Raw genomic sequence first — 12,057 nt, 5'->3', positions numbered from 1 at the left:
GCTGATTAGACTTACAAGCCAAACTGTTACATAACCGACAACATAGATTTACAAAAACTTCCCCTGCCATATCCCCATGAGCTACCCGAGAATCGGTTTTTCTAATTGTCCTCTCTCTTCGATATCAAGAGGTCGTTCGATACAGCTTTTCCCGCAATAACTCTAGTTGTGAATAGGAGTGCTATGACTTTTATAATGTATTGGACAAATATTCGATAACCGCTGGACCATCTTTATAAAGCTCACAACAATTGTTCGAGCTTGGCGATTCCCGTGACAATGGTGTACCGGCTTCGATGCTCGACCGTTTGTTACTAGTAAATTAAAAGATTTTGCAAACTATGTGCATCAAGAAATCAAAGAAAAAATTGGAATAGTTTAGAATGAATTAGAAGATGAATAAAGGGTTAGCCTATATGATTGCATTCAGGCTAAATCGACCTTAAATATTGTAATTAGAGCGATAATTAAAATTATTACCTATATTCAACATATTATCACAGATAAAAAAGTAATCACCGTGGAGTCAAGTATACACCATTCCTTCATGTTTCCATTGTTTCTTCATAAAATGCTATTATGGACTCTCTCTCATGGCAACCAAAGCAATTGGGAAGGAAGGAAGGAAGGTAGGCGGCAAGAGACGGGCAGAAATCACTAGTTAGCTTCAGCCCATCTCCCTACGATTGCGTTCGACGGCCGCAATCGAAGAGGATTTGATGAATCCGATGAAGCAAACGGAGTTCGCGAGTGCAATGGAATTCGATCGTCTGCTCTCCGGTGGCTCGAGCTCTACCTTCCCGCCGCCATTTTTGGACCTTGGAGACGGAAATTGAGGTCTTCATCGCGAGCGTACGTCTCTCGGAACTTCGTCTTCTCGTTCTGTCAATGGATTTCATGCTCGCGATTGTCATTCACGGGCGTATCATAGCTTTCATCTGCTTATTGGTACGTGTATTGCATGCTGGATGCATCTCATTATCACCAGATGCTCCTAGTTCAAGTTGATGTTCTATAGAGATCTTCGGATGAGGTTTTCGCTGCTGCTGCTGGTGTGCGTGTGCGTGTGTTTTTCCCATTAGAGCTTTGGCTTGCACAGTCTCTGTGTTCTTTGATTTATCAATCGTTGGAAGAAGAGAGGAGGTTTTCACCGTCTTGGCGATTGAGAAACTGGAGAAGTTGTGTGGGCAAAGATGATGCTTCATGTGTTAGAGCCGTAGTTGCAGTATCAAAGACAAAGCCCACAAAAGTTTGACCGGGACAATTGATGTAAAAAGGCAGATTTCTCAAGCAACGTTATACTGGAAGTTAGGGTTCTCAGGTGAAGCTGAACTAGAAAGTGATCTGTAAATAAGGGAAGCTCATGCGTCCTTCTTGTCAAAATAATTTAAGCAGTCGTAATTTGCAATAGCGTGTTGTGAACATTGATCTATTCATGTAGTCATCCAAGTTTATGCTTTGGGAAGTTGTTTTGCAACTTGAATAATGTGCAATCTCTTTGAGCTTAGTCTCATGATCTTAGTTGTCAAAAGAAAAATCACAATATCTTCTCATGATCAGCATTTTGTGTGTTTGTTATTTACATTTTTCTTGTATTTGTTGCAGTGAAGTATTGAGTCCGTCCAGCGGAGATAAGAGAAATATGCTGGGAGACATTCTTTCCTTCCCTCTGGGAGAAGAGTGTGGGGAAGGAGAAGATAATGCTGCTATTACTGCTACAAATGGAATTTTATTTCCCCTTAAGCCTGTTAGTTCTTCAACCAGGCGTTATTGCAATTTTTCTTTCCAAAATGAGCCTGAGTTCTCCGGTCATATAGACTCGAGACTATATATTAACCTGTGCAGTCTCTGATGACAATGACATATCTCTCTACTGGGAGCCGAGACGGTTCTGATTCTGGTTGGTGTCACGAATTAAAATAAGGTAAGGAGAGGATCAGGCTTTTGTTACCTTTGAAAGATGTAATGATGGTTCAATAAAATCAATATTTGATCCTCAGATTATAGTTGTAGTTATTTTCTTTCCTGATCTGTCCAATTCCTTATGATGGTTGTTCAGCAGTCAGCACTACCACTGCTTCTTATGGAAGCCCTTCTCAGTTCTCGCTGCTTGGGTTTAGATTTCTCCTCTTGGTTGTGACAGGATTATAAGTTGACTTCGACTGAATTTGCAAAAAAAAAAAAAAAATGAATGAAGAAAAGATCCTTAAAACATTTGAGTGGTGAAAGGCTTGTTTATGCTCTCACTGTTTGCAAAATTGATGGACAAGGGTTAATTGGAGTTCCTTTGAAAATGTCAGATGATGACTGCCTTTGATTTTAGTCAGTCTCATGAACCTTTGATGCAGATCACAAATGAATTTGTTTATAGAGAACTTGGTCATGAGAATCATTGACTGGAATGGCTTGAAGAACCATCACATGTTGAGTGTTGATAATCATCTTTTCTAATGCTTGAGAGGTTAACAATACTTAAGGACTTGGAACAAGTTGAGATGGTACACATGATGAAGATTGGTATGTGATCCATGACTTTGGGTTGATAAGTAATTCTGTTTCGTTTCTTGTTGCTCCTAGTAACCATAGATGGACATGCTTTAGGTGTCTGTTTGATGGAATCAAAGTGCTGATTTTAAGTCCTTTTAGGTGTGGACTGGTGAATTTAGTGTTGCCTAAGATCTTTGGCTGGCAAACAATCTGCAACTAAGTTTTTTTTCAATTTTTCTAAAGCAAGACGCATCAGGAGCTCTCGCTTGATTGAGGAATAGCTGAAGTAGTGGAATATCTATTTGGAGTACATCATATAAGGTTGGAATACTTTTCTGGCATAATAAGAGGTCTACTTATGCTGCCTTCATGGGCAATTCAAACATATTGGAGCTTTCTATCGGGGCCTTTCTCTCAAGCAAAGTCAGCATTGAAGCTTTTCATCCCCCTTTTGGTCGGTATATTGGATAACTGGTCTTGCATGATCTGAAGCATAAAATGCTCTGTCTGAGGTTGGAAAAGTTTTAGGAAGCTCTTACATGGTTGTTACTTAATGGGCTTTTGTTATCATTATCAAGTTTGATGAGTTATATTTTGATTTAAATGTTTGGCTAGTAGAAGATTGTAAGGGATCCTCAGTGACATTATCGTGCCAAAATGGAATGTCTTCGTTGAAGTTTTATCTTTTCAGTTTGCATTTTCTCTGACTGTTGGTATGCATGGCTGCCACTTGTTTGGTTTGATGTTGGTGGTTTGTGTTGGATATCCGCATTTTCGCTCGTTTTTTCATGGGCTTTTCTAGCTGCCGCTGTCAAACCTCTTAATTAATCAAGGTAGTTCTATATATCTTCAGTTATTGTTCGCTTATCTTTCTTCTGGGAAAATTAAATATGAGCTTGGCCCCTTTTCTGTCCATTTTCTCCCGATTTCACCATATCAAGTTCAATGAAAATCTAATTAATACTGGAAATAAAATGGAAAATACGATGGATAAATTCTTTTTCCTTTAAAGGCATGTTTTGGGATACCATGTTTTGGGTTACCATTCACGACAGATGGAGAAAGAGGGAACACGTGGTCGCGAGGCATATATGATATTTAAGCGTTCCTCTAACAGTGCCTCGACATTTTCGAAAGAGGGGTGAAAATTCATCACAGAGGAAGTAGCGAAGAAGAAAGCTTTGACTGGTGGTAAAGGAAATCTGCTTTTTGCCTGGTATGGCTGATTCTCATAGATCTAGAATCATCCCTGATGGCTGGGTTTTTAAGCCGAAGGTCCGGCGTGGATCTGATGCTTCGGTAAACCTGTACCCTAATTCTATGCATTTTAATCTGTTTGTTCTCAATGATACCCTATTGACCATGGACATTCCTGATCGACCGCCATGTTCATTTATTAATATATTTTGCTTGCATGGATTGGCATGCAAAGGTCCCTCCTTGATCAATATTCTTTTGGTGAATGGTGTGTTTGGTCAGATCCATTGCTTTGTAGCCCGACCCCCGCAAAAAAAGAAGAAGATCTATTGCTTTTTAGAGCATGTTTATGCTTTTCAGCTATGCTTGAGTCTTCTTTTTCATGTAATGCATTCAGTTTGGTTTTCTGATTATTGAAACTTGAATTTATGCAATTTATGGAGTATTATTTCCATAAACCTAGATTTGTGTGAACTGATTCTTAGTTAAGCAAATTTTGTTGGAAAAGAAATATTTCCCTTGAAAGTGTCAAGGTCGTAAATAATTCATTTTTTGAGCAGAATGTGCCGGTGATGTGATTTCCTGTTGGCTGTTAAATTAGTGTGGGCAATACTTCCACAATAAAGTCAGTTGATCTTTTGCGAATCGAAGTCTCCTGAACACAATAGGATTTACATCGAAAATGTTTATTCAGTCATCAGCCTACTATTTAATTACATTTATTGAGACCTAAAAGCGAGACCTCAATTTTTTAGCTTACTCTATTCTGTTATGCTTTATTCGGTGCCAGTTAAATATGTGGTTACCTTATGTGTTTGAGTTTGAACTGCGGCCATGTATATCATAGTTCATAACGGGTGCTTTGTTGTGATTTATTGCACTGTACTAAATGTATACTGTTTTGTTGATTTAAATGAAGCTATAGCTGAGAATATGTTAGTAGTAATGCAGATATCCTAATGAGATCCTTCTAAATTCTAGTCATGATAGATCAGTGATTCAGTAATGTGAGTATCAAATTTTAACATTTTGAAGTCAATCATTTACTTTCCTATATAAGAATGAGTATGATGACATGCATGTGAACACACTGAAGACAGCAACTTTTTAAGAGTTTTGCCCTGGTTGCAGCTGACATACCAGAATGTAGATGATGGCATCTTATTGGAATATATCTAGGTCTAGTGACAAAAGGTCCCATAAGTTAATAATCAAGATATGCATTTGGAGGAATCAAGACAATATCGAAGACATTATGGAGAGAGTTTTCTTAAGTATTAACTCCTACAACCTAGCTTCAAATGAAGAGCAGAAAGTATGAGTGTATGCTTTAAGTTTTATTCTAATCAATTTTGCATATGTGTCACAGAAGATTCTGCTCCAGTCAATTGAGAATATCCATCAGAACTGTGCTTTTTGCAATCGCGGCAATGATAGATGCACTTTCTCCACTCGAGCTCACATCAGGCATTTTTGTCCTCACATAGTTCAAACCGCAAAGCGACTTATGACAACTTTCACAGCTTTCCTTTGTTTTTTTTCATAACCAAGGGGCACGGCTGCAGGAGCATGGCTATCTAGAGGCCCGTTGAACACCTCTTAAGCCCCACGAACTGTTTAAGTCTAGGCTGTTGCGTATTGAGGTGACAATTTGCACACAGTCGTTGGATTTGAATGGGTGGCCTACAGGGTTGGAGTAGTTGAATGAACTGGCATAATTGGCTCAATGAACTTCACCTAATTGCTTGCAATTAGGCTAGTTTAAATGATCATAGAGTTCTTGTAGTTAAAGGAAATAGACACGTGCATGTATTAGGGCTAGTCAAAATGCACAGTTTCTATTCCCCATGCTATAGAGTTTAGACAATCCCAGATTTGGGCTATTTATCTACATATCTTACTTTGTCCATGTAGTGAGTTATTTCATGGGCTCGAAATTTTGCTAACCTAAGGTATATTTCCTTTCCTTGTCATGGTAGAAAAGATTTTGCAGTTATGTTGTTATTTCTATTTTTCCATAGGACAGCTCTGGATGTACACAGCATATTACTTCTAACCAGTAGTTTGATGCACGTGAATATTGCTATGGAATTAATCAACTACACACTCAAGAAAGAAGCTTGTCAAGTTAGCTTCCTGTACCAATGTCCATATGGTGTTTCTTTAGCTCTTGGTGCTGCAATCACCCTTTTGTAATGCAATATTCTGTTGCAATTGTGGTTACTGTAGGCTTTTCCTAAACAATTGAAATGTGTTTTAAATTATTAAGAAAGTCTTCTTTTGGGTTTTTGAGAAATTGCAGTGTGCTTTCAGGATTATAAGTTTAATGAAATGACTCCTTAAATTTGACTTGGCTGTAATTAATTGCTTCTGCAATGAAGATGAATTCCATCAAATAACTTGTGTTAAACAATTGTAAAGTTGGGAAAACTTTTGTACATATAAGCTAGAACAGTAGAAGTTGCAAAAGTGCTCAGGTTGGGATCAACTTTCCAGCACTTTCGCTTCTTGTTGTTCTGTTTCTGCTTCGAAGGTTTGCCCCCTGGAGTGAATGGAACATGTTGGCATCAAAGGTCTCCAAACCTCATCTCATACTTTGGAGGCAAATGCCTCGTCCATTGGTCATTCAGTCGTTAACTTTTTGCTGTTTCTCACTCATTACCTTTGCAGTTTATTTGAATTGTTTTAGTGAAACTATTTTTAATGGAAGAAAGTTCTATATCTATGTCTCATCTGGTATTGCTCAAACTTGCTAATCTGCTTAATGTTTTCTCTATGACAGCATTACTTCTGTCCTGCCACAGGCCAAATCTTTTCAACTTATAAAGCCCTTATGCACTATGTGGAATATGCTAAAAAAGCTAAAGTTTCCATCTATGCGCCGGTGAGTATGGGGTTCTTATGCTACTCTCGCCCTTTCTTTTTTTCTTTTTTGGGGTTGCTTTAATCTGTGAGATGAGATGTTGCCTATCTGTTACATGGTGGAGCATAGGCCTCATTTATAAACATTCTTCTGTAGTTGAGGGGAAGGAGTACAAACAAGAACTCATATGATGTAAGACCATTCTGGATACTGCATCTTTGCTTTCTAGCCCGTTTAAATGCATAAGCTAGGAGTATAGGGCAAGATTCAGATAAATTTAAATATTAAAGGAATTTCTCTATTTGGTATATGTGTTGCTGAATGGTGTTGTTGGAGCTATGACTTTTTGGTAAATACACATTGTAGATTCTAAATTTTGATACATCATGGGTCATGGATCCAGTATGATTGCTTTGGAGACCCAATCAGCTGTTGAATGTTGCTCTAATTGGACTCACCTTTCTGCAATTATATCTATAAAATAAGTGTGAAAAGAAATCCCGGGGAGTGAATATGATCCTTGTGATTCTCAATGTATTTACGGACTGGATGATCAGTTTGCTTTCTTTATCCTCACTTGGCTATGTGATCTGGGAACACAGATGGGAAAAACTTAACAGAGAGGTTGTAGTGTACTAAAAATACCTCCTTGCAGACACCCACAGCTCCACACAAGCACCTCGTTGCAATGCATCTCCATTTTGTTATCGCTTATATCATCTTCTTCTCAACTTTTTTATCTGCAATTACTTAGCTCAACCACCATCAACTTGGAGCCACTTCGCAAGTTTTCTTTCCTATAGTAACTCTCCCATTACCGGCCGTGCATCTGATCTGACTATGATCTCAACAACCTTACACAAAATCAGTTCAACAATCAATAAAAGTTACTTCCATTAGAAACCTGGCCTCAGTCCCAGGCTTCCTCTGTGGATGGCCTTGCCAAATGGAGATGCCCTTTGGGTGCTAGAACATCTGTTTAACATTTGTTTCTTAACAAACTCGAGACTTTCTTTTCTTTATATTTTCCTCAACATCCAATTTTTTTTCTTATGCAAAAGTTTGTTGAACCAATGACATGGAGATGAGGTCAAAATGTTGCAGGACTTTGATGCTGATAAATCATCACGTAAGAGAAGAGGTCGCTCGCATACTAAGACCCAAGTTTGTAAGCCAGCAACTAGAGGAAAAGTTCCTAGAAAGGGGACAAGGGCTGCATCAACAGCTCTTGAGCAGCTTCCCTCAGGTCAGAGCTCAAAAACCATTTGCTGTCTTGAAGTGTAGATCTCTAATTTCAAAGTTTCTGAAAAGATATCACATGAAATTTATCAGATGTCGGTGAGATCACGGTTCTGAAGTCTGGAATAAGTGGAAAATTTCCTCCTAAAAGTTGGGAGGAAGCATGCCTGGCGGATTCAAAGGAGGTTTCCCCAGGTTAGAATATAGTATTTATGGGTGTCAATGAGATTGAAATTTCTGACCAAAAAAGTGACTGAAAAAGATTGTATGAAACTGATCAGCCGTTGGTCAGACCAAAGTTGCTCGCCAAAGGACAGAAGCTGGCTCAGCAGCTCTCAAGCAGCTTCCCTCAGGTTAGAGCTCAAAACCCATTTGCCATCTCAAATAGTAGATCTCTCATCTCAATGTTTCTGAAACGATGTCACATGGAATTTATCAGATGTTGGCCAGAACAAGGTTCTGAAGCTTGGAATAGGTGGAAAATTTCCTCCTAAAGGATGGAAGGAAGAATGCCGGGCAGATCCGGAGGAAGTTTTCCCAGGTTAGAAAATTGATATTGATGTGTGTCGATAAGACTGAAATTTTCGACCAAAAAAGTGACTGAAAAAGATTGTATGAAACTGATCAGCCGTCGGTCGGACCAAAGCTCCTTGCAAAAGGACAGAGACTGGCTCAGCAGCTCTCAAGCAGCTTCCCTCAGGTTAGAGCTCAAAACCCATTTGCTGTCTCAAACAGTATAGATCTTATCTCAATGTTTCTGAAAAGATGTCACATGAAATTTATCAGATGTTGGCCAGAACAAGGTTCTGAAGTTTGGAATAGGTGGAAAATTTCCTCCTAAAGGATGTAAGGAAGAATGCCCGGCGGATCCGGAGGAAGTTTTCCCAGGTTAGAAAATTGATATTGATGTGTGTCAATAAGATTGCAATTTTCGACCAAAAAAGTGACTGAAAATGATTGCCCAAAACTGATCAGCCGTCGACCGGACCAAGGTTTATCGCAAAAGGACAGGGGCTGGCTCAGCAGCTCTCAAGCAGCTTCCCTCAGGTTAGAGCTCAAAACCCATTTGCTGTCTCAAATAGTAGATCTCTTATCTCAATGTTTCTGAAAAGATGTCACATGAAATTTATCAGATGTTGGCCAGATCAAGGTTCTGAAGTTTGGAATAGGTGGAAATTTTCCTCCTAAAGGATGGAAGGAAGAATGCCCGGCGGATCCAGAGGAAGTTTTCCCAGGTTAGAAAATTGATATTGATGTGTGTCAATGAGATTGAAATTTTCGACCCAAAAAGTGACTGAAAACGATTGCCCAAAACTGATCAGCTGTCGATCGGACCAAGGTCTATCGCAAAAGGACAGGGGCTGGCTCAGCAGCTATCAAGCAGCTTCCCTCAGGTTAGAGCTCAAAAATATTTGCTGTCTTAAAGAGTAGATCTCTTATCTCAAAATTTATGAAAAGCTAACACATGAAATTTATCAGCTGTTGGTCAGATCAAGGTTCCGAAGTTTGGAATTAGTGAAAACATTCCCCTTAAAAGGCAGAAGGAAGCATACCCGTTGGATGCGAAGGAGCTTTCCCCAGGTTAGAAGTTAATATTATTGGGTGTCGATGAGATTGAATTTTCGACCAAAAAAGGTGACTGAATATGATTGTATGAACTTATCAGCCGTTAATCAGACCAAAGTCCCAACGGCAGCAATGAGAGCAGAACTTCCTCTGGAAAGGATGGAGGAAGCTTGTCTGCCAGATCTGAAGGAGCTTTCCCCAGGTTAGAGATTAAGATCTTTTGTTGCAGGTAAGATTAAAAAGCTAACCGAAAAAGTGACTGACAAAGGTTGTATAAAATTTATCAGGGGGCGATCACTCCAAAGACCTGAAGTTAGCATTGGGAGTAGAATATCCTGCCAAAAGGCTGAGGGAAGGTTATCTGCAGCTTTCCCCAGGTTTGAGATTAAAATTGATGGTAGTCGGTGAGATGAAATTCCTCATTCTAAAAGGGTTGTGTGAACTTTTTCAGCTGTAGATCAGACCAGCATTTGGAGAACGCCAACAAGAGAGAAAATTCCTCCTAGAAGGAAGAACTACGGCCCACCAGCTATAGAGCAGCTTTCCCTAGGCCAGAGCTCCATATTAGGGGCCATCAATGAGAGTAAGTGTCTGATCCAAAAAGTACTTCTAATTCGAAAATATCAGGTAAGATTTAGGAAGCTGTTATGAAGCAACCTCACTTGCCATAGCCGAACTTAGATCTTATGATCTTACTTTCACTCAAACTGTAAGTTCGTTGCTGGTTTTTGGCCTCGTAGTATTGAGTTAAGGACTTGGAATCTGGCGGTGATGAAATAATTCGTTTCATCAGTAGAATGCATGGTGACTAGCCATGTGCACCATGCGGCCATTGCAGGTTCAAGGATTATGTAAATGGAATCACACTTAATCTCGTTTACAGTATCCAACTTCTCAATGATAGAAGTGGGAAAAGGAGCTGCATTAGTATATATGTGTTGACAATGCCTTTGCAATTATATATGTTCACCATACCAATTCATTAATTCTATTTCCTATGGTATAAACCGCCACTGCAGGTGAGGTGAACATCGGCTCAATGGACATGACTCCAATGGGGGATTATGGTGGTGTTCAAGAGGATACTCCACTTGAAGGGGGCTCAAGGGAGACAAATTATGACTCGGCTTTTGAAGCAAATATTTTATCTTTCCAAGTTGGGTTTGAAGCAGGTGAGGAACCTACCATCTCTGCCATAGACAGTGGAATCCAATATTACATGGAACCGAGCAGGCCATACATAGAGCATCAATATCGCAGGAGAAATGAGAGAAACAAGATCGCTCGTCCAACTGTCGGGCAACTGAGGAAAAAGGCGACCTGAAGTTAACATCTCTATTAGTGTTTGCCGAGACTTTCGACCGCCCATCTCTTGGACTTGTTCAATAATAAGAGAAGAAACTCTATTAATGGGGACCATGTCATTTACCCTACCTGCTTTTTAACTTGTTCTATCAGACATAAGATTCTCCGGTGAAACTTTATGCTGTTCTGGAGCTTGGTTTGCTCCGGGTAGACTTATTTAAATTATCGACTATTTCGGATCCTAACTTCCAATTGGCTTGAAATTTCTGCATGCTACATATGAAGAATGATTCTGACGGGCAGAACAGGAATAGGCCCTTGGTAATTCGTTATTCCGGTTTTCTGGTGAAACATTTAGTTTCAATCTTGGGCAGCTTCATCGGTACCAATTGCTAAATCATTTAGCCCCGTTGTGGATCAACATTTTCCTCTTTCGAGCTTCTAATTCTTCTCTGTTTCATGTATGGCTGATGATTAGTAGCTTTGAGTTGCTCCTTGTTTGGCTTGTTCCGGCGATCAATACTAGTATAGACTTGATTGACGGGTGGCTTTGGACGGGTTTCGACTCGTAGAAAAAGCTCGGGGATTAATATGGAACCGTCTGTCCGGTAACGGGCTCTCGGTGAACTTGTTCAACATGCTGAAAGGCATTCTCCAAGCCCTCCTAAACTACGAGCGGGCTTGTCGGGCTCATCAGTTCTTTAGACCTGTGATCGCCTCTAACTTACTAGTTGTAGCTTTGTATATTTTGCTCAAACACATTCTTGAAGTGGAAACAAGCAGATGTAGCAGATGTTTATGAACTAATCCTGCCCGTCATACTCAAACCATCCAAATTTGGTTTTCTCTTATCATGCTCTAAGACTCCGTTTGTTTCTCTTATCATCCAAATTTCTAAAAAAACGATCGCTTGTATCGTTTGAAATAATTAGTTAATGGAAAATATTTTTATTATCTATAATAATTCATGTCTAAACATTTTCGTGAATGATGAAAATATTTTTCTTTTGGTCATTTTTCATAAAAGATACAAGCGATTGTTTTAGAAAAAACGTCTTTCAAATCATTCATTTTTTGCGAAATAAACGGAGTCTAAGTATCAAAAGTTGACTTGATTTAGAATAAGTTTTAGGGATTCTAAGGTCGATATTTTGTACTATAGAACTATATTTCAAACCCACGGTGAAGGTTAATCCTCTGCTGTTGGGTAAGAACATAAATCTACGATCCATCGTGCGATATCTTCGCCGCTCATTATCTCTCGCGGAACGAAAGATAACGAAACTACTCGAACATGCAGAAAAATTTAAGTTGTAGATAACTGTTTTCCACATGCATCTTTCTATTCCAAAATGCAAAACCAAAAAAGAATTTATTTAATATCAGACTTTTCACGCAAG

At 39.2% G+C, this 12,057-nt stretch overlaps 1 protein-coding gene across 3 annotated transcripts; it reads left to right on the top strand.

Annotated features, from left to right (window-relative positions):
* The first annotated feature begins 448 nt into the window (after positions 1–448).
* LOC115691752 (uncharacterized) lies at positions 449–10,902 on the top strand. Of its 3 annotated transcripts, XM_056304552.1 has the most exons (18): positions 449–852; positions 1,606–1,924; positions 3,543–3,786; positions 6,467–6,568; positions 7,652–7,793; positions 7,880–7,981; positions 8,068–8,139; positions 8,226–8,327; positions 8,415–8,486; positions 8,573–8,674; positions 8,762–8,833; positions 8,920–9,021; positions 9,109–9,180; positions 9,266–9,367; positions 9,453–9,554; positions 9,640–9,729; positions 9,804–9,935; positions 10,372–10,902. In XM_056304552.1, the coding sequence occupies exons 3-18, from the start codon at positions 3,706–3,708 to the stop codon at positions 10,674–10,676; spliced, it is 1,752 nt and encodes a 583-aa protein (XP_056160527.1). In that variant the 5' UTR covers positions 449–852; positions 1,606–1,924; positions 3,543–3,705; the 3' UTR covers positions 10,677–10,902. The 3 variants fall into 3 exon arrangements, with proteins under 3 accessions (XP_056160527.1, XP_056160529.1, XP_056160528.1); XM_056304554.1 differs by lacking the exons at positions 8,226–8,327; positions 8,415–8,486 and having other exon boundaries at positions 455–852; XM_056304553.1 differs by lacking the exons at positions 8,068–8,139; positions 8,226–8,327 and having other exon boundaries at positions 456–852.
* The last annotated feature ends 1,155 nt before the right edge of the window (positions 10,903–12,057 follow it).

This window comes from Syzygium oleosum, unplaced genomic scaffold (assembly GCF_021117445.2).
Source record: "Syzygium oleosum isolate NSW1041296 unplaced genomic scaffold, Sole_v2.1 Sole_v2.32, whole genome shotgun sequence".
Classification (NCBI taxonomy): domain Eukaryota; kingdom Viridiplantae; phylum Streptophyta; class Magnoliopsida; order Myrtales; family Myrtaceae; genus Syzygium; species Syzygium oleosum.
This window is presented reverse-complemented; position numbering and strand designations above follow the sequence as displayed.